Source organism: Ovis aries, chromosome 14 (genome assembly GCF_016772045.2).
Source record: "Ovis aries strain OAR_USU_Benz2616 breed Rambouillet chromosome 14, ARS-UI_Ramb_v3.0, whole genome shotgun sequence".
NCBI lineage: Eukaryota > Metazoa > Chordata > Mammalia > Artiodactyla > Bovidae > Ovis > Ovis aries.
The window spans coordinates 51,791,413-51,814,233 of NC_056067.1; the positions used below are offsets into that span (position 1 = coordinate 51,791,413).

Sequence of the window (22,821 nt, forward strand, 5' to 3'; positions counted from 1 at the left end):
CACAACTCCCGACAAGCCCTGAAAGCCATAGCCACACCCAGACACCACACACACACGGTGTGACACACGCCGGCACTTAGCGAGCAGGCAGCGTCCCCGCGGCACCCAGGGCCACCCAAATATTGTCCACACGGAAGCACAGACATCACAGTCCAAACTGGCACAACATCGTCTGACACAAACAGCCACACCCAGACACGGCACGTGGGATGATGCCCGTCAGTAGCTACACAAACACGACCTATACGAGTGTTCCACAAACACGCAATCCGTATTGACTTAGCAATCCCCCAGTGCCACGCACAGCATATCTGTACGAACAAGGCACGCAGCCATCACACATCCGTGGACCAGCAGCCAGTACATGCAGACACACATTTAGTGACACACCCATCGCAGTCAGCACTCACCTAGCACAGTGACTGCAGCACGTATGCTCACGGAATGACTCACAACACACACGGATTCACCTCAACACACAATATACCCTGAGCACACGCTGCCGTTCAAATACACAGTCAGAGAACAGTAGGAAAGGATGCGTGTAGGGAAAGGCCCACAGGCACAGCGCCACACACAGAAACCCAGGTGGCACCCGCCCCGTAAGACGTCCTGAGCTGTTTCGTTGCATCACCCAGGACACAACAGAATGGTACCCGGGGGAGGGAGGCCCGGCACACAGGCTACATAGGCCCTGATGCCCAAGAGCCACGTACGCGGAATAGAACACCAACCGTTGCCCCAGACTGACAGACAGCACATTCCACACCCATGCACATGATACACTCCAACACCAGGGACCACACCAACACCACATACACAGGGCACGACGCCAAGACATCATGATGAAAAGCGCTGATGCAGTCTGCCCGGCACAGACACTGTCCCGTGAACCGGCGGACGAGGCCCACTGACACGCCCGTCACCTAGGCCGGCACCAACACCCACACAGCACCGGGGGACACCCTCCGGTACAGTGTAACACACAGCCACATGGTCACAACACTCTGAGAGTGGTCCCTGGGCTGCGTCCTTGGCAGGGAGATGAGAGGCACCCAACATGGACATACACCTTGAAGGAGAGCACCGTGTCACACCGCTGAGTGAGACACAACTTTTACACACACAAAGCCTATGAAGAGACACAACACGTGTGCTGATGTACAGAATAGCAAATGCAGCGCAGAGTGATGCATGATGACTCCCAGAGTGACAGCCGCACGGCGTGTGCCACATGCCCACAGGCAGCAGCATACAAGTCCCGCAGGGGTCTCTGCTGGAGACAGCTGGGCACAGGTCAAAGCCCTCCCGCAGCAACACACGAGGACTTGCTGGCGGGGTGACACAAAAGCCCTCTCAGGGTGTGGCCCGTGGACCCACGGACACCACTCTGGGTGGGGAGGAGGGACACCCAAGACTTTAACCCTTCTCCCTTCCCCAGAGTCATATGTCAAGCAGGAACATGGACCCGCCAGCCACCGAGCAATGAGACACACACAGACATGCCTGGCGTCACACCAACACAACCCACACAGACACGCCCAGAGGCACCAAACCGCAAACTCAGACACACCCGGTGACAAAAACACAACCTAGGCTGGGGCGCTGCCCCGTGCCGCGCGTGTGATTCCCACTCGGGATGAGAGGCTGAGACGCGGCGGGAGGCTGATGGAGACGCACGCGTGTGCCGGCTCGGAGGACACGCTGCCGCCTCTGGGCGGTCACAAGACTGCAGCCCGCTGCCCCAGCCGCCCACCTGCAGCCCTCCATTTCTCCTCTCCTCCCTCTCGGCTTCCGCGGGGCCTCTCCGCGACTCCTCTTGTCTCTCCCACTCTGGAAGCCTCCGGGTTCCTCTTTATCTCTGTCTCCGGCTGTCTTTCTCGGTCTCTGTTTTCCTCTGTTCTAAGACCCTCTGTCTCTCCCGGCTCGCGCTCTCTCAGAGTACCTCTGAGTCTGCATTTGTGTGGTTCCGTTTCTCTCTCTCACTCTGCTTCTCTTGGTGTCTCTGTGTCTCTCAGCATCTCTGTCTCCCTGCTTTTTAACATTTTTATGAAGTATAGTTGACTTCCAATGATTCTGGTGTACAGCTAGTAATTCAGTTATATATATGTGTGTGCGTGTGTAAATGTACATTTTCTTTCAGATTCTTTTCCAGGATAGGTTATTACAAGATCTTGAATGTAGTTCCCTATGCTATACAGTAAGTCCTTTTTGTTTCTCTATTTTATATACAGGAGTGGGTATCCGTTCATCCCCAATTCCCAATTTATCCCACCTCCTTTTGCCTGCAATGCGGGAGACCAGAGTTCGATCCCTGGCTGGGGAAGATCCCCTGGAGAAGGAAATGGCAACCCGCTCCAGTATTCTTGCCTGGAAAATCCCATGGACGGAGGAGCCTGGTAGGCTACCGTCCATGGGGTCGCAAAGAGTCGGAGGCGACTGAGCAACTTCACTTTCCTTTTACCTTGGTGACCATAAGTTCGTTTTCTGTGTCTCTGACTCTGTATCTGTTTTGTAAGTTTGTTTGTGCCGGTTTTTTAAGACTCCATATATAGGTGATCCCCGACGACCCCTCTGCTTTTCTGTTTTTCTCTCTCCCTGTCCTCGTCCTTCTGCGTCCATGCCCCTCCTCAGTGTTCCCACTGTCTGTGTCTCTGTCTTCCGGGCTCTGTCTCTTTTTCTTTTTCGGTTGTGCCACGTGACTTGTGGGGTATTAGTTCCCCAACCAGGGATTGAACCCAGGTCCTCAACAGGGAGAGCGCAGAGTCCTAACCACTGAACCTCAGAGGATCCCCACCCCCACTCCAGGTCTCTGTGTCTTGCTGTCTGTCTCATCCTCTCTCTGTCTCTAGAGCTCTGTGTCTCTGGACCTCTCTAAGCTCATCTCTGCCTCAGTTTCCCTCTCCTGTTCAGGGACACAGCTGGGGACGGCCTTGCCTCCCCCTCCCCGTTCCACCTCCGCCTCGAGTCAGGGGCCAAAGGCCAGAGACACCCAGCCTGCAGCTGCCTGAGAGGGTCGGTAGCCACAGATGGGGCCCCTAGCCGCAGGCCCTGCACTGCCTCCGTGCGCCCGTGCGGGCAACTGTGAAACACTGAGGGAAGAGAGACAATAATGAGAGCTTGAATGTAGCCAGAGGAGAGGGAGGCAGAGAGACAGACAGACAGAGAAGGAACAGAGGGAGGGAAGGTGGGAGGTGGGGGGAGGGGATTTTCTTTTTACAAACTCAGAGTGATGGAGACAGAAGACCCAAAGGTGAGGAGAAAGCAGGAGTCAGAACCAAAGACTTGGAAGGTGGAGCAGAGGGGAATTTTGCCTCCAAAGAGACCAAAACCAAAAGAGAAAGGCGGAGAGAAGGCAGGCGGGGCAGATGCCAGGGTGGGCGGCCGAGGTTCAGTGGGAAGGGCACCTGCCTCCACAGGGAAGTTCTGGGCTGTGGGGGTCAGCTGGTAGGACACGCAGCTCCAGAGCCAGCTCCCTGCAGCCCAGGGAGGGGGTTGGTGACTCAGGGCCCTGGTGCTTCCTGTGACTCAGCCTTGTTCTCAGTCCTGGAGCGGGGAGTGCAGGGGGAGAGGGGTCTCTGAAGAGAGAGGGAGGGGAAGCTCCAGAGGAGGTCTCTGCCCTGAGGAGGGGGTGGGGCTGCAGCCTGGGACTTTGAGGGGAGGAGGGGCTGGGGCCTGGACCCCTGGGTCTGGGGGAGGAAGGGCTGGGGGTCTGGACTCCTGGGTCTTCGGGAGGAGGGGCTGGGGCCTAGACCCCTGGGTCTGGGGGAGGAGGGGCTGGGGCCTGGACCCCTGGGTCTGAGGGCGGAGCGGGCCTCAATCCCGCAGCGCTGGTCCGGGAAGACTAGAACTTATTTGCAAGTCCTTAGGACTTTCACTTGGCCTCCTCCCAGCTGCCCCACCTTCATCTCAGCCCCATCTCCGGGCCTGGAAAGGACCCACATGCCTTGGGGCGCAGCCGGAAGGGGCCAAGACAAAGAGGTGTTTAACTCGGCAGGGTGGTGGAGCGGGTGAAGAGGTTGTCTCAGACGGAAAGGTCACTCGTCGCCCAGGGCTCGTGCAGGGAAAGGCGGGGCTCAGCCCCGGGGGAAGACATCCTGAAAGTCTGAGGCCTGTGGCGTCAAATCCTCCAACCGCTGTCTTTTGGATTTACACATCAGGAGGCGTCAGGGCCTGGGGATCCTGCCACCTGGCGGTATTTTGGGGGAACTGCATGTTCTCTGTTTCTCCAGTCTCAGTTCAGTTCAGTCGCTCAGTCGTGTCCGATTCTTTGCGACCCCATGGACTACAGCACGCCAGGCCTCCCTGTCCATCACCAACACCTGGAGCTTACCCAAACTCATTTCCAGTATAACGTTCATCTGTTAGGCTTCCCTGGTGGCTCAGACGGTAAAGGAAAAAAAAAGTCATGTCCAACTCTTTGTAACCCCATGGCCTGCCAGGTTCTTCTATCCATGGAATTCTCCAGACAAGAATACTGGAGTGGATAGCCATGCCCTTCTCCAGAGGATCGTCCAGGGATGGAACCTGGGTCTCCTGCATTGCAGGCGGATTCTTTACGATCTGAGCCACCAGGGAAAGAACCTGCCTGCAATGCAGGAGAGGAGAGTTCGATCCCTGGGTCAGGAAGATCCCCTGGAGAAGGAAATGGCAACCCACTCCACTCTTGCCTAGGAAATCCCATGGACAGAGGAGCCTGGCGGGCTTAGCGACACGACTTAGGGACTAAACAATCCATCTGTTGAATACCTACTGAGTGTCAGATACTGCTGTAAGCATTTGGGGTACAGTAATAACAACACAGACAAAATCCCTGCCCCATGGAGCTTCCTGGCTAAAGAGGGAGAGCCTGTGGTTCTGTCAATCTGTCTCTTGCTTTTGCTTTGTCTCTGTGAATCTGCTTTTCTCTCTCTGTACTCACTGGCCTTGCTTCTGAGTTTCTGTCTCCTGGTCTTTGTCTCCAAATGCATGCCTCTTCGTTTTTATACTATCCTTTGTATTTCTGTGTTCCCTACCAATTAAAAACAATTTGTTTTATTAAGTCATATATATGTATATTTAAAGAATCCGCCTGGAGTGCAGCAGACCAGGGTTCGATCTCTGGGTCAGAAAGATCCGCTGGAGAAGGAAGTGGCAACCCACTCCAGTATCCTTGCCTGGGAAATCCCATGGACAGAGGAGCCTGGCAGGCTAGAGTCCAAAAGAGTTCGCAAAGAATCAGACACAACTTAACAACTAAACTATCAGTCTCACAATCTGGGTGTTTAGAGACTTTGGGTCAGTTGGGTTAAATCTTGACACGGCCACTGTTACTGACTTTTTTGGGTGGAACAGAATAACACACATACAGCCTTGTTTAGAGACAGGCCCAGGTTCATGTCTAGCTCTGCTGTCCCTAGCTGTGTGTGCTGTGAGACCTGTGAAATTAGGGTGATTATACCCTGTGTCGCAAGGTTGCTTGAGGATTAGGTGCAGCTCCCCATGGCTCAGTGGTAAAGAGTTTGCCTACCAGTCGAAGACATAGATGCAGGTTCCATTCCTGGGTTGGGAAGATCCCATGGAGGAGAAAATGGCAAGCCACTCCAGTATTCTTGCCTGGGAAATGTATGGACAGAGGAGCCTGGCAGGCTATATAGTCCATGGGGACACAACTGAGCGACTAAGTACACACACACACACACACACACACACACACACACACACACACAGAGGGCCTGGCATATGTTAAGCCCCTGTGGCACTTTGTCTCCCAAGCTGGCTCCAGTAATTCCTCCTCCTTTGTGCTGGCAGGTGGCATCTCCCTCCAACAGGTAGACTCTGTGTCCTTTCTCCTTCCATCTGCTGGCTTGTGACTTGCTTCGACTCATAGAAATGTAGCAGAAATGACGCTGGGCCAGATCCAGGTCTGGCCCAGTTCTGAAGAGAACGAAAAGCTGGAACTCTAAGACTCCATGCTGTAAGGAAGCCCAAGCTTGTCCCATGAAGCGGCCGTGCAGAGGAGGAACAAAGCACCCTGGCCGCAGCCCCAGCCCAGCCCCATCTGTTGCAGTTGCATGGGTAAATTCCAGAGGAATCAGCAGGATTGCCTTGTCAACCCCCAGAATCATGAGAAGTAACTTTTTGCTTTAAGGCACTAAATTCTGCTACTCTCTCAATTCATTCTGCCCCCTCCCCTCCGCCCCCCCCCCCGGAGTCCACAAGTATGTCTGCATTTTCATTGCCGCCCTGCAGATTCACAGATAGGCTCATCAGTACCATCTTTCTAGAGGGAGGGAACATACATATACCTATGGCCGATTCCTGTTGATGTATGGCAGAAACCAACACGAAAACAATTATCCTCCAACTAAAAATAAATACGTTTTAAAAATAGAATAAAAATACAATGAATTATCAAAAAGAAGACACCAAATTTTGAAGTGGTTCGTTATACAATAAACAATAAATATTACACTTTTCTGTTCACTTTTCTGTTTGAAGTGTTTCATCGTAAAAGTGTGTATATATGAATATGCTGTGTGCTGTGCTTAGTCACTCAGTCATGTGACGCTCTCTCTTTGTAGCCCCCTGGACTGTAGCCTGCCAGGCTCCTCTGTTCATGGGGATTCTCCAGGCAGCAATACTGGAGTGGATTGCCATGCCCTCCTCCAGGGGATCTTCCCAACCCAGGGACCGAACCTGAGCCACAAGGGAAGCCCATAAATATGTATATGTGAATAGGTAATGCAATAGATAATAGAAATTGCAGTTTACAAATTATAGCTAGTGTTATTTTGTTTGTCTCTTTTAAAATTTATTTTTATTTTTTGGCAACACTGTGCAACATGTGGGAGCTTAGTTCCCCTACCAAGGATCCATCCTGTGCCCCCTGCTTTGGAAATGCAGAGTCTTAACCACTGGACCACCAGGGAAGTCCTTAATTTCTTTTTGCCTCTGGGTCTTGCTTTTACTGTTTCAGTCTCTGCTTGTCTTTCCTATTTCCCCATCTCTCTTTATCTTTTTCTCTCTGTATGTCTATTCCTATCTTGTCTATCTTACTAAAACCCCTATGGCCACGTTCCCTTCCACTCACTTTGCGCCACCACACTGACCTTCTTGCTGATCCTCAAACATGCCGTGCTGTTTCCTGCCTCAACACCTTGGTGCTTACTTTTCTCTGCCTGCATGCTTTGATCTTCAGTCTCCTCTTGGATCATTTCTTTACTTCATCCAGTTCTCTGTTCAATATAGTCTCTTCCTTGACCACTTCTTCAGAAATGGTCCCTGGACTTCCCTGGTAGTCCAGTGGCTAAGATTCTGTGCTTCCACCACAAGGGCTGTGGGTTTGATTCCTGGTGGGGGAAGTTCAGCGTGCTGTCCAGTGCAACCTAAAAAAAAAGATCCATTTCCCTTTGGGGCTTACCAGGTGGTCCAGTGATTAAGATTCCAAGCCTCCCATGCAAGTGGCATGGTCAGGGAACTAAGATTCCACAGCGCCTCTCCCCGCCACAAAAATACCAGAAAACAAAATACAACTTAGAAATGGTTCTCTCCTGCCTCATAAATAACTCTGTATCACATCTCATTACTATGTCTTTATCATGGCCCTTAGGATTATTAAATGACCCTGTTTTCTTCTCTTTCAAGTTGTTCAGGACAGGGATTTTGCCATCCCGAACGTTTAGAACAGCGGTGGGCGCAGGAGGTGCTCAGTGGCTATTGGTTGAAGGACTGCTCTCATTCAGTAGTACTGATTGGCTCTCCTTTGACTCTGCCCTCTCACCCTGTACCACACCCTCCTGGAAGTGGGAAGGATGTCGTTTCCTCATTGCCGTGTCCTTTGTCCCACTTATTAGCTGAGTTGCTGTCTGTGGTTCTGAGACCCAGTGTGTGGATCTATCCTTGGTGCTGACCTAGGCTCCCATTTGCATTAACCTGAGGAGGGCAAGGGACTCATAGGAGAAGGGTGATCGATGGGAGCGGGATCCAGACACTGGACCATGTAGACCATTGAGAGGAGGCAGGCATCTGAGTTCTGAAGGGAGGGAGTGCCTGGGTCACTGGACTCAAATGGGAGTTGTTCTGTCCATCTATCTGTTCATGTATACACACACAGAGACACGTATATTATTATGGAAAACTTCAAACAAACAGAAGTGAACAGAAGAGTATAATAAGCCTCCACGTACCCATCTAACAAATACCAACTCATGCTTAATTGCATTTCATCAGTGCCTCCACCCATTTCCTCACTTTCTATATTATTTTCATGCAAATCCCAGAATGAGATCATTCAATTATATGTCATACTTTTAATTTTGCTTCCTTTTGTGGAGGTATGGCTTACGCTTTGGAAAGGTCACACATCTTAAGTGTCCAGATTGATGCAGTTCTGCCTGTGTGTAGACATGTGACTGTCACCTCAAGCAAGTCATAGAGCAACTCCATTATCTCAAGAGGTTCTCCTGTCTCCTCTTCCAACTGATGCACCAGAGATGGCCAGTATCCTGACCTCTGTCACCAAAGATTAAAGAGCCACAATGTGGGAGTCTTGGGCTCTAGGTCTGACTTTACTGTTGTCATTAGTATTTTTTTAATGCAGTATACCACACATGCATAAAGTAGATACAAGTAGAGATATATATTGGACAAATAGGAGCTTCCCTGGTAGCTCATCTGGCAAAGAATCCATCTGCAATGCAGGCAACCCCAGTTTGATTCCTGGGTTGGGAAGATCCCCTAGAGAAGGGATAGACTACCCATTCCAGTATTCTTGGGCTTCCCTGGTAACTCAGATTCTTTACAAAAAGAATCTGCCTGCAATGCTGGAGATCTGGGTTCAATCCCTGGGTTGGGAAGATCCGCTGAAGGAGGGCATGTCTACCCACTCCAGTATTCTTGCCTGGAGAATCCCATAGATAGAGAAGCCTGGCGGGCTACAGTCCATGGGGTCGGAAGAGCCAGACACGAATGAGTGACTAAGAACTCTGGACAAATTACATTCATGGGGGAGGTGGGGGGGGGGTTCAGGATGGCGGGGACACATGTATGCTGCTGCTGCTACTGCTGCTAAGTCACTTCAGTCGTGTCCGACTCTGTGAGACCCCATAGACGGCAGCCCATCAGGCTCCACCATCACTGGGATTCTCCAGGCAAGAACACTGGAGTGGGTTGCCATTTCCTTCTCCAGTGCATGAAAGTGAAAAGTGAAAGTGAAGTCGCTCAGTCGTGCCTGACTCTTAGTGAGCCCATGGACTGCAGCCTACCAGGCTCCTCTAACCCATGGGATTTTCCAGGCAAGAGTACTGGAGTGGGGTGCCCCTTCTCCGTGGCCAATTCATGTTGGTGTATGGCAAAAACCATCACAATATTGTAATTTTCCTCCAATAAAAATAAATTAATTCTTTGAAAAAAATTACATTTGTGGATGCCCATGAAATCACCACACACATAGAGAGAATGCCACCACTCCCCAGAATCTTTGTGTGCTTTTAAAATTTTTAAACATTTTCTGTTGGGAGCCAGCGTGAGGAACTCCGCCCATGGCAAAGGCCATGAGGAAGGAAGCTTGGCATACGCAAAGGCGTGATCAAGCCTCAGGAAACCCCCTGTTCCCGAGCATCTACCCCAAAACCAGAGTACTTTACGGGGAGCTCTCCCCCATAACCATTTCTCTCAGAGAAGGAGTTAACTTGCAGCTCCAGTTAACAAAAATTCCTGGGCGTGATAAGAGTGTTTCAACTTATGAACTCTGGAGGTTCTCTGGCCTGCCTGATCAGGCTCGTCCGGCCGCATGTGATTGTTTACAGCCTCCCAACTGTGAGAGGCACAGGATGTTTTAAAACTTTCTAAAAACAGACTCTTTTGAGAAGTTAGAAGATCATTAGCATAGTATTAGTAGAATGATTAGGAATTATATTGGTGAAGGGTTTTTTTCATTTATCCTGCCAATAATTACTGCTGATTCCCTGCCCTGGGTGTGACAAGGATGTCTCAGGTCAAACCTCTCTGCTGACAGACTAGCTTGTGTGACAGCCTCTCAGCCACAAACAGCACAGAGAGTTTGGAGTATTAGCATAGGGCTTTTCTCATTGATGAGTCAATGATTGCCATCAGGCCTCCATATCCTTAGGCACCTGGGAATATATTAATCAATGTATTTGGAATATAGAAAAGGAAATATAGTAGTTTTTGATGTTAGCAATACTAGACTTTTGAGTTAATGAATCTTCTCTTTTGTTATAGATCACTGTACTTTGTTATAAATCACTATAATCACTATGCTATGTAACTTTATCACTATCTTAAGACAAAATAGATCTTAAGGGGAACATTGGTGAAGGGTTTACATTTGTTGAGCCAAAATTTGCTGCTAAAATTTCATATTCCTGCCCTTATAATAAATATAACTAGCATATAGGAGAAATAAGTATTAACCTTTAAGATTAATCTTGTTAAACCTTAGGTTAAGTAAATTCCTTTCTTGATTGTAACTCACTACACCCTCACCCTATAGGAATGCAACTTTATTTGGAGGGTGGCGCCTGATTTAAGAAAAAAATCACCCCTGGAAAAATAAGTTTTCTGGTTAACTGACCGGTATCAGAAAGAGCCATAAAATGTCAGCAGACCTCATGGCTAAAAGATGATGAACCTCATAAGACCTTTGTATGATTTTATATGAAGCACCTGATTGTGACAAGATTCAGGTCTGCTGACCCCCGCGTGACTCTGTATTCATCCCTATGTATAACAAAAAGGTATACAAACAAACCTGAAAAATAAAGAAATCGGATCAGTTTCTGGAAAGACTGATTCCCCCGTGTCGTTTCTTCCTCGCTCCCCGTTTTCCTGGCTGAATTCCCATCTGAAATGTGGGTACTCACCAAGCCTGCTAATTCTGCCTGGGCTTCTGAGATCGGACCAGGGAGGCCTCAGTGCCTCCTCTCCTTCGGGAGAATGGAAAGACGCCTATGGCCTACATAGGTGGTGATTGGGATTCCATGTAAACCAGTTATTCAGCCTCTTTTCTCCACTAATTCTCCTACTACACTATCTGTTTCTAATCTCCCTCTATATCTGAAATTAAATACATGTTTTCCAGGACGCCAACTCCGTCCACACCTTCGAATCACCCTGGATCCACCGGGGCTGGACCCCGGCAATCTTCATTTACTCATTTATTGTTTCCGGTCACGCTGAATCTTTGTTGCTGTGCATGGGCTTTCTCTAGTCGCAGCCAGTCGAGGTTACTCTCTAGTTTTGGTGCGCAGGCTTCTCATTGCAGTGGTTTCTCCTGTTGCAGAGCATGGGCTTTAAGCATGAAGGCTTCAGTAGTTGTGGGATGAGGGCTCCAGAGCACGGGCTCGGTAAGTTGCAGTGCATGGGTTCAGTTGCTCCGCCACATGTGGGATCTTCCTGGACCAGGGATTGAACCACGTCCCCTGCATTGGCAAGAGGATTCTGAACCACTGAGCCCCCAGAGAAGTCTCACCTAGGTAGATTTCTTTTGCAGGGAAGCCTTACCTCTGCTTTTGATGCCTTTGAACTGATTGAATCAGGCCCAGCCAGATGATCTTAGAGTAATCTACTGAATTTAAAGTCAACTGATCACAGACTTTAATCACATCTAAAAAATACTTCCCAGGCAGCACTGAGATTAGCATTTGAATGACTGACTGGTACTGTAGCCTAACCTAGACAAGTCCACATCAGACTGACCAGCCCAGGTTTAAACCACATTTGTAATAAAATTCCAATTCTGCACCCCGCACGAGAAAAGTCATTACCTTGAAGGTAGGGATGTTTGCCTGTTCTCCTCACTGCTATATGTCCAGCAGTGAGAATGGTGCCTGGCACACAGTTCAGTTCTGTTCAGTTGCTCAGTCGTATCCAACTCTTTGCGACTGCATGGACTACAGCACACCAGGCTTCCTTGTCTTTCACTGTCTCTCAGAGTTTGCTCAAACTCATGTCCATTGAGTGGGTGATGCCATCCAGCCATCTCATCCTCTGCCACCCCCTTCTCCTCCTGCCCTCAATCTCTCCCAGCATCGGGGTCTTTTCCAGTGAGTCACTATTCCCATCAGGTGGCACTCAGAATGTGCTCAGCAAAGAAGATGAATGAATAGATAATGACATTCAGCTTCCCTGCCTAAGTCAGGATGTACAGGCATTGAGAGCCCTTCTCCCCATGACCTCAGAGGAGTGTAGGAGTGTTTCTGAGATGCCCTCCTCCCCACAAGGCTGCCTGTTGGGGTGAAGCTGAAGATATGAGGATACACTCTTGCTACATCACTTACTCTGAAAATTACTCTCATTGTGCCTTGGGCAAGTTCTCTGCAAAATGGGCATGAGGTTTCTTTTTGCTTCCTCACTGGGTCACTGGGAGGATTCAGTTTGTGGGGAAATGATGTGAAGGGACTTTGTAAAATCTGTGTGCAAACAGATGTGCTGGAGTGTTCCATTTCTATGAAGTTCACGAGCTTGTGTAAATGTCCCACACACGCTGAGTCCCTTGCTACCTCCAGATCTTTGTCCAGGCTATCTCCTCCATCTAGAATGCCCTTCCTCCTACTTCTTTTTGCCAGTTCCTCTTTATCTTTTGGGCTTCCCAGGTGGCTCAGTGCTAAAGAATCCTCCTGCAATGCAGGAGACGCCGGTGGGATCCCTGGGTCAGGAAGAACCCCTGGGGAAGGAAATGGAAACCCACTCCAGTATTCTTGCCTGGGAAATCCCATGGACAGAGGAGCCTGGCAGGCTACAGTCCATGGGATCCCAGAGTCAGACATGACTGAGCTCGCACGCTTTATCCTTTAAGAGTTTGCCTAAGGTTTACACTCTTTGGGATATCTTCCCTGATCCCTATAGGTTAGAGAGTTTTACCTGGTTCAGCTTTGCTTCAAGTGTTTTGTTTGTTTTAATTTTGATTTTTTTCATTGGAGTAGAATTGCTGTACAATGTTGTATTGGTTTCTGCTGTTTAACAAAGTGAATCAGCCACATGTATACGTATATCCCTTCCCTCTGGAGCCTCCCTCCCCCCCCATCTCCCACCCCACCCCTCTGAGCCACGGAGCACCAAGCTGAATTCCCTGTACTATACAGCAGCTTCCCAGTAGCTATCTGTTTTACACATGGACACTAGTTAATACCACTCTCTCAGTTCGTCCCACCCTCCCCTTCCCTGTCCTGAGTCCCCAAGCCCATTCTCTACATCTTTGCCTCTATTCCTGCCCTGTAAACAGGTTCATCAGTACCATTTTCCTACATTCCATATATATGTGTTAATATATGATTTTTTTTTCTCTTTCTGATTTACTTCACTCTGAATGACAGACTCTAGGTTCATTCATGCTAAGTCGCTTCAGTTGTGTATGACTCTTTGAGACCCTAAGGGCCACAGCCTGCCAGGCTCCTCCATCCATGGGATTCTCCAGGCAAGAATACCAGAGTGGGTTGCCAAGCCCTCCTCCAGGGGATCTTCCCTATGCAGGGATCGAACCTGTGTGTCTTAAGTCTCCTGAATTGGCAGGCTGGTTCTTTACCATTGGCCATCTGGGAAGCCCAAATCCACATCACTACAAATGACCCAATTTTGTTCCTTTTTATGAATGAGTGATAAAGATGTGCAATACCGTCTTTATCCATTCATCTATAATGAGCATTTAGGTTGCTTCCATATCTTGGCTACTGTAAATAGCGCTGCAGTGAACACTGGGGCACAGATCTTTTTCAGTTATGGTTTCCTCAGGGTATATGCCCAATAGTGGGATTGCGGGGTCTCAAGTGTTTTTCTATCAAGTCAGTCAACATTCATGTGTTTGTGAGGCAGAGTTGCCTAGTGGTTCACAGGGCTTGGAGTCACGCTCCCCACGCCTGAGATACATGAGGTCAATCAGGCGCCTTTGCAAGCATCACATCCGCTCGTCTGTGACGTGAGGACCATGGCAATGGGTGGCAGTTTTGTCCTTGGTACTCCATGTTCATCTTGTTAAAGTCTGACCACGACCACTGGGAAGTAGGTCTTGTCATTATCGTAGGTTTTATTTTCACCTCTGCCCAACAGGTGAGGAAACATAGTCTCAGCGAGGTTAAGTAACCACCCAAGGTCACCCACAGGCTAAATGGTAGAGGCGGGATTTGAACTCATGCAGCCTGGCTTCAGGGTCTGGACTCCTAATGTCTAGGATATGCTGGTTATACTGCCTTTCAAGTCTCCCATGATGGTACTAATAAAGACATCATTGTAGCTCCCTGCTGGAGCTGGTTAGGTTCTGGGAGAGCCTCAGACCAGGAAACCCACAACAGGAAATGGGCTGTGGGGAGGCTGGGCCTGTTTGGTGCTCAGCATGGGATCAGGTTTGCTCTTTATGTGGGATGTGGCCATTGCTCCCCACCCTGGGGTGCTGGGGACCTTGCCCAGTTTCTTCCAGGCCTGCTGACCAGGCCTGCTAGGCATCAGTAGGGAAGCAGGAGGGAGGGAGGGAGAGAGAGACAGGTGTGTAACTCTGATTTTCCACATTCCAGGAAGTGAAGCAATGAGAAGGGGTTATGTGTGCCCTGCCCTCAGCATCCCACTCAGGAAGAGGCTGGAGGGACTGACTATGAGGAGAGCCCAAGGGGTCCTCCCAGAGCGCCACCCAGCAGGGAGACCATGAGGAGCAGGCCCGTGACATGGGGCACCCGGGGAGCGGCGGTGTCCGAGGCGCTGGTGAAGGGCTGGGTCAGGGAGTCCCTGTTGCAGAGGTCCCCCTCACAGCAGGAGCCCTGCAAGTCGATGTTTGTCCAGGGGCTGGTGGTGCCCTTGATGGTGCAGGAGGGCCGTTGGCAGGTTCGGACGTACACAGGGGCTGAGAAATTGCCTGGGAGGGGGGTGGTGAGGAGGGGTCAGGACCGAAGGAGGCAGCCACAGCTGAACCTTCACCTCAGAGGCCAAGGCCAGGACTGGGTCCTCGGACTTCCTTCCAGTCCTCTCCTTAGACTAGAGCCATGCCTCCTTCTTTAGATCAGGACTAAGCCTCCTCCCCAGACCAGGGTCACGCCTCCTCCCCAGACCAGGGCCAGGCCTCCTCCCCCAGGCCAGGGCCACGCCTCCTCCGCAGACCAGGGCCACGCCTCCTCCCCAGACCAGGGCCACGCCTCCTCCCTCAGATCAGGGCCAGGTCTCAGTCAGTTCTGCCCTGCCTCCACGCCCCTTGCCCAGGCCCTCCCAGCCCCTCACCAAGGGTCATTCGTCCATTGCCCTGGAAGCAGACGCTCTGGTCCTGGTGACACTGGACCCGCCGGGACTTCTCCGGGGTGCAGTCCTCTGGATGGATCCCCACGCAGGCGTAGCATTCGGTGCCGCTGAGCGTCGGCGGGTTGGGCGCTGCCAAGAGAGCGTGGAGGCACACTCAGGTCACCGTCCGCCGTCCGGGCGTGGGGCGTGCGCAGGGCGCCCACCTTGCGCGCCTGGAGGGCTGGACTGCCAGCGCGCTGGGAGGAGGAGCCCGGCGGAGGCCACGCCCCCGCACGCCGGGGCCCGTCCCGCCCCACGCCCAGCCCCGCCCTCTCTCATACCCGGGCTCAGATTGGGGAGGGAGTCGTGGCTCTGGAGGTTCGCGTTGCACAGGTCGGTGGCACAGCGGCGCACCACCGAGTAGTCAGGCGGCAGCGACTTGTCATCCGACAGCATCTGGCCCGTAAGCGGGCCTCCCCAGCAGCCCTTCTGTACCAAGGTCACTGAGGAGCGGTACCCTGGGGGCGAGGGGATGGAGTCTGGGGCGCCGCCTCTTCTCCAGCCCGCCCTCCTCTCCCACACCCATTCCTCTCCCTCTCGTCTCAAGTCTCCCCCTCCTGTCTCCTCTCCTCCTCCATCTCCTCTCAGCCTGGCTTCTCTTCTCCCTGCTGCCCTGCCCTTCTCTTCCTCCCTCGCTTCCCTCTCCGCTGTCCCTACATCCCTCCCCGCCGCGCCCCCCCGCCCCACACCACCAGCCCTTTTCTCCTCCTTTTCTCTCTCCCGGGTCTGCCCTTCCGTCGCCCCTTCCTGGCTCTTCCACACGGTCGCCTCCTCCCACCTCCCACCCCTTCATCCCCTCTTTCTCTCCGGCTTCCTCCTCCCTCCACCTCCGCATCTCTGCCGCCGCCTTTCCTCTCCTCTCTACCCAGCTCCTCTGCATCCTTTGTCTCCTACTCCGTCCCCCCTTTCCCACCCCCACCTGGCTGATGTGCACCCCCGTCCCCGTGCCCCGTCCCCCGCCCCTTTCTTATTCTGCGTTTCCTGCCCCTCACCAGTGTTCAGGGACAAGACAGCCTCAGAGCATCCCTGCGGACAGGAGACATTGCTGAAGTTCACATTAGTGAGGTCAAAGGGCCCGAAGTAGATGTGTTGGAAGCTGTAGCACTGCCGGGCCTGGGACCCTGGGGAGAGCAGGGGTGCGGTGAGAGGAGCAGGCCCGCGATGAGCCTGGGCCAGGCACCTGGGGCTCCGTCCTAAAGGTGACAACCAGGCCCTTCTGCTCTGAGAGGTGACCGGCCTTGTTGCCTTGAGAGAAGCAGGGTCTGCTGGTGTGGCTGCTCATGACTGTGCCTGACTCTTGGCAAGGGTATTGGCCTCTGCACCTGCCAGTCCAGTTTTTCCCCCCAGACTGTTTCAAATTTCCACCCTCTTTCAGGAAGCCCTTTAAGATTTTGATAAAGGAGGAAGCAATTCACTCCTGCTCTGCTTTCCCCTCTCCCCCCAAAATGCACAACATCCAGTAGCACTAAAAGGCTGCTGATGGAAAACAAACACTCTAGTACTAGCAGCGGGGTGTGCAATCTCATGCTACAAACACACACGCACAGCCAGTCCCTGCAGTACCTGGACAGAACACTGACACACTAACGTAAACACAAAATAACAAAATTGACGCAGGTTCATGCCAATCAGAAATATACACAGAGGACCCTGTATGCGTTCATGTAGAGTTCTACATTCACACACAAAACAAGTACCACCCAGACCCTCCAATAGAAACTCTCTAAACCAAGGTATCTTATACACACAAAATTCAGACTCTCAGACAGAAATATGTGTGGATACAGAAACAGTCACAACACACAGACCCAGGAACACAGGAACTCATACCCGGAGAGAGAGAAATACAGACCCAAGAATCACAAATAAAATCAAAGCCTACAATTAGGCAAAGAGAGATACATAAAAAAAAGAGACCTACAAAATCAGACAACTTAAAATCATTCAGATGCAAGATTTACAGAGACACACAAGAGATACACGGAGAGACAGACACGCATCATAATACCCAAACACACGTACACAGAGAGAAATACAGGCCTACCTGGCGTAGAGATGCACAAAGAGAAGCAGAGATGCAAAATTATACTCACATCTCTTTTACAAAGAAAAGTGAGGATCAGAGATGAACAGACCCATGAAAATATTTGTTCAAATACCCAGACACGAAAACCTGCTGTAGATACACACACACAAGCACAGAGACCCACAGCACATGCTGACCCATGGACACACACAGAAATAGAACTCTCTTCTTTCTGTGGCTGAGCACATACACACACACACACACACACACAAAGTTGTGTGCAGGCATAGCCTCCTTCCCATCTCTCAAATATCTCAAATTTGTAGCCACTTCAATCCTGATATGACTGTGTCCCTGTAGGGGAAGAGGTTGCCTGAGTCAAGATTTCCTGCCAGTTCTAGAAAGAGCCCCCATGCCTCCCAAGAAGTACCTTTGAATGAATGGGGACATGGGCAAAGAGGATGAGAAAGGCTGGAGTAGTGAACCAGAGATAGTGGAGCAAGTGAGTGATGTGGGAAGACCAGAGGAGGGGAAGAGAAGGGAGAGGACACAGTCTCCCTGACCAAGACCCAGGGGTCCAGGCCCCCAGCCCCTCGTCCCCCAGACCCAGGGGTCCAGGCCCCCAGCCCCTCCTCCCCCAGACCCAGGGGTCCAGGCCCCCAGCCCCTCCTCCCCCAGACCCAGGGGTCCAGGCCCCAGCCCCTCCTCCCCCAGACCCAGAGGTCCAGGCCCCCAGCCCCTCCTCCCTGAAACCCAGGGGCCCAGGCCCCCAGCCCTTCCTCCCTCGGACCCAGGGGTCCAGGCCCCAGCCCCTCCTCCCCCAGACCAGGAGTCAGGGCCTCCAGTTCACTTTTCCCTGAGTCCCCGGAATCTGGCCCCCACTCTCTCTGCTCCCTCAGACCCAGAAGAGTCCTGCTTCCGCCCACCCAACTGCCCTTCTTACCACTGGACTCAGAAGTCTGGATATCGGTCAGGCAGAGGACAGGCCCAAAGAGGCCCAGCAGGATGACTCTGGCGACTCCCACTGCCATGTTGTGGACCTGAGTGGAGACACGGAGGACAGCTCCTCCTGCTCTGACTTCTGCCTGGCTGGTTCTCCAAGCCAAGCCCCAGGCATCCTGGCTACCCAGGCAGGCTGGCATTCCTCCACCCCCGCCCTCCCCTGCTTAGGCTAGTCTCCTCCTAGATAATCATGATGGGGGCCTGGACACTGGGTCTGAGGGAGGAAGGGCTGGGGGCCTGGACACTGGGTCTAAGGGAGGAGGGGCTGGGGCCTTGACTCCTGGGTCTGAGAGAGGAGGGGCTGGGGCCTTGTAACCCTTCATTTTGGGGGATTTGTGTTTGGGGGGCTGTCTACCCCACTCCCCTAGCCCTAGTCTGAGGTGGGCACATGTGGCCTCCAACTTCTCTTCCTTTACCCTGATACATGCCACCTGTAGGGGACGATGCCTCCAGACCCAGAGAAGCAAACGTCACCTCCTCCCTGAAGCCTTCCCTGACCTGCACCCCCGCCCCAACAATCATCCCTCCACCCTCGGCCTCAAGCACCTCCCTGTCTCCCAGCCTTGGTCACTCTGGGTTAGGCTAATGTCCTTCTCCTTCATCAGGCTGTGAATTCCTCAGGGGTCTCAGGGGATGTTTGTGATGATGTAGGAATGAGTGAATCAACGACCTGACAAACTGACAGGGAGACAGAGCTTCCCAGAGAGGCAGTTACTCATGGGATGCAGAAAAACAGACACACCCGGTATGGACTGATGCAAATCTGTGCAGACGAATCAACCCAGACCTGAGGAACCGGACGTGCCCACAGAAGGTATTTGATAGACTTTTATTAGATTGTTTTAAATACTTTATTTATCTGGCAGTGTTGGATCTTAGTTGCATCACGTGGGATCTTTGGTTGTGGCACACAGACTTTCTAGTCATGGCACAACTGCTCTGTGGGATGTCGGGTCTTAGTTCCTGGCCAGGGATCGAACCCATGTCCCCTGAATTGCAAGTCAGATTCTTTTTTTTTCCTTCCTAATTTGGCTGTGCTGGGTCTTAGTTGTGGCACACAGGATCTTTAATGGCTGCATATGGGGTCTAATTCCCTGACCAGGGATCAAACCCAGGCTCTCTGCATTGGTAGAGTGGAGTCTTAGTCAGTGGATCACCAGGGAAATCCCTAGATTGTTAAATGAATAAATTTCAAAACACTGGAGGGGACAGACACAAGCAGATGATTAGAGACATACCCTGTTGCCCAAGGATGCAGACACGCCCACGTGGACGCTCAGACATTGGGCAGACGGGGACTTCCAGATGGGCAGTGGGGCCTGTGACAGAGAGCCCAGGTCCTCACTGCCTGATCCGCCTTGCTTCTCACTGCTTGAAGGCTTTGCTTGCTGGGGTCATACCCACTCACTGTGCCATACAGGGTGGGCACCAGGCACATGCAGAGACCTAGAGTCATGAGCCCACAGATGGACGGGCAGAGGCAGTGACCAGGACAGCCTTGATGGTTTCCTGAGCTTGACTAAACTCGACACGGGGTTTCTTCCTGACTACAGGAGACCCCAGCCTCCCTTTTCTTAGAGCATTTACCTTAGAAAACTTGTCATTGCCGATTCTTTCCCGGTTCCTTTAAAATGTAGGTAGATCCTCTCCCAGCTGCTTGCCAGTTTTACAGCCCAGGAATGTCTTTCTCAGGGACCTGGGAGCCATCCCTTCGAAATGTCATCATTAAGGAAGATAGTACCCCTGTCCCCCAGGCTCTGTGTATGGCGGGGCAGGAGCCAAATTAGCAAACACAGATGCCTGATCACAGCAAAGAACACTTGCAAACACAGGAGTAAGTCATTGTGCTGGACCATCCCTTGGACCTACCTCCCCTCTGTCTCCGGCACTTTCCCACTAGTTTGTCCAGCGCTGAAACCACCACGCCCCCCATCCCCCACCCTGCCTCGTTTTATTTCAGTGGAACTGAGTTCAGTCTCTCTGCTTTGGGAGTACAGAGTCTTAGCCACTGGACCAGCAGCGAAGTCCCTGCCAGTTTTTATATTCTGCATAAATGTTCTTCACATACATGATCAGAACTGTGGAGTTTTCTTCTGGGACTTTAGTCACAGCCTTACCCAAAGCTGAATTGTGTATATTGTGTGCCAGTATTTTCTTATTTCACATAGACTCTGCTACATCAGTATTTCTTTTTCAGATCAGACCTTAATTTTTTAAAACAGTTCAGTAGTGTTAAACATATCTAGATTGTTGTGCAGCCAATCTCTAGACCTTTTTATGCTGCAAAACTGAAAATTCAGACCCATTAAACAGTATCTTCTCTTACCCTCTCCTCCCAAAGTCTGGCATTTGCCATTTAACTTTGTGTTTCTATGAATCTGACTACTCTGTATGAAATAAAACAGTGCTTGTCTTGTTACAATTGGCTTATTTCACGTAGTTCTCACGGTTAGTCCATGTACCTTGTCGTTCATCCATGACACATGTCATAGCATGTGTCAGAATTTCCTTTTTTTTTAAGGATGAGTAATAGCCCGTTGTATTTATCTGTTTCATTTTGTTTAATCATCCATCTGTTGATGTGCACATAGATTGCTTCCGCTTATTGGCTGTTGTGAATGTGGCTGCAATGAATATGGGTGTACAGCCATCAGTTGGGGACCTTTCTTTCAATTCTTTGGTATTTATACTAAATCCGATCCCAATTCTGAACATTGCAAACTGTTGTGGATTGTTCCCCTCATTTTCTTGTTTTCAAGCATGTGATCCAGGTTGTCTGTCAATTTCTGAGGTGACTCCTTGAGAGGCAAGTGATCAAGACTGTGGGACTCTACAGCCATGGAAGGGAAGCCAAGGGGGCAGGGCTGGGCAGAGGGAAAAGCTGGGCTGTGGTTCAGCCCCACGAAGGGTTCAGTCCACTTTGGGAAGCTCTAGTGTGTGGGTTCTTAGCAGCTTCTTCATGAACCTGCTAGGATGAGAAGCAAGTTCTTCATCCCTAAAAAGATCTAAGTGATAAATCACAGCAACTACCATCCTCTACTCATTCTCTTTTTAGTATATTTTTTCCATCTCCAGAGCTTGAAATAAAGATGAATTTTAATAATCTTTGAGATGAAATAAACTCACCTGAATCTGATAATTTATTCCTCAATGGGAAGGATTTGGTGAAACAACATTTCTGTCTTTTGGAAGTTAAACGTCCATATCTTAATTAATTAAATGACATTATTTTAATTAATTAATCTAGCTGTGTTGGGTCTTAGCTGCAGCATTCAGGATCATCGCTGTATCATTCAGGATCTTTCCTTACAGCACACAGGCTCTCTAGCTGTGGCTTGAGGGCTCAGTAGTTGCTGCAAGCGGGCTTAGTTGCTCTGAGGCACGTAGGATCTTAGTTCCCTGGCTAGGGATTGAACCGTCATCTCCAGCATTGCAAGGTGAATTTACCAGGGAAGTCCCAACATTCTTACTTAAAGCAAATAATTTTTAAGAATTTAAATTTGCATTTAATATCCAAACATTCAAATTTCTAGAGTTTAGATTTGAGTCTAATATTCAAATTACATGGCTAGGTCCTTGGGTTGAATTAAGTATGCAAAAAAAGTTAGATTAAAGGATTCTTTGTTTTCCTCCTCTTCTAGTTATTTCTTGAAAATTTTCCTTCATAGTTTAAATGGAGGTAGAAGATAAATTCAGACCAATCATTAATGGATCTGGATTCATCTACGTTCACCTGAAATAACACCTGGGACAGTCCCTCCAACCCACCACCTTATTTTTCACAAAAATGTATTCAGTGATCCAATTAGTTTTGTAATAGCTTTCCGTGTTCTGGCCCTGATTATTTTTCTTTTTTTGTGACTTTTCAGGATTTTAGTTCCCTGACCAGTTTGAACCTGGGGCTACAGCAGTGAAAGCACCGAGTCCTAACCACTGGACTGCCAAGGAATTCCCTGTTTTTCCTTCTTGATAGATGTCATTTTTGACATTGACATTGAAGTTGCTCAGTCGTGTCTGACTCTTTGCGACCCTGTGGACTGTAGCCTACCAGGCTCCTCCGTCCATGGAATTTTCAAGGCAAGAGTACTGGAATGGGTTGCCACTTCCTTCTCCAGGTGATAGATGTCAGATAGGACTAATTTTTTAAAAATTTTAACGCCTTAAAACAACATGTACATAACAAGTAATTAATTTTTAGAATAGTTTTTATGCTGATGAAATTTCTAAAGCAATAATTAGCAACTACTGTAATAATATAGTTAAGAGACTATTGTGTAATACTCTTTTATTTCCACCCACCTACATTCTTTGTGGATTACTAACACCCTAATCAATGTTAGTTATTATATAGCGATTTAGGCCAAGTGAAAGCATATATGGTTTAAATTTGGAATTCAGTATTTCTAGTCTGGTATAGTAAATAATTAGCAGAAACTATGAATTGCAATATGAAACACGGAACGTGGCCAAAGCACAGATACCAACAGGGATTTTTTTTAAAAGATCCTTTGTGTGTGTGTGTGTGTGTGTGTGTG

At 50.2% G+C, this 22,821-nt stretch overlaps 1 protein-coding gene across 1 annotated transcript; it reads right to left on the reverse strand.

The window, feature by feature from the left end:
- Positions 1–13,999: 13,999 nt before the first annotated feature.
- LYPD5 (LY6/PLAUR domain containing 5) lies at positions 14,000–18,383 on the reverse strand. The gene is made up of 5 exons (XM_027978428.2): positions 18,228–18,383; positions 16,251–16,379; positions 15,540–15,716; positions 15,202–15,348; positions 14,000–14,842 (listed from the first exon to the last, which is right to left on the reverse strand). The coding sequence occupies exons 1-5, from the start codon at positions 18,313–18,315 to the stop codon at positions 14,583–14,585; spliced, it is 801 nt and encodes a 266-aa protein (XP_027834229.2). The 5' UTR covers positions 18,316–18,383; the 3' UTR covers positions 14,000–14,582.
- Between the last annotated feature and the right edge of the window lie 4,438 nt (positions 18,384–22,821).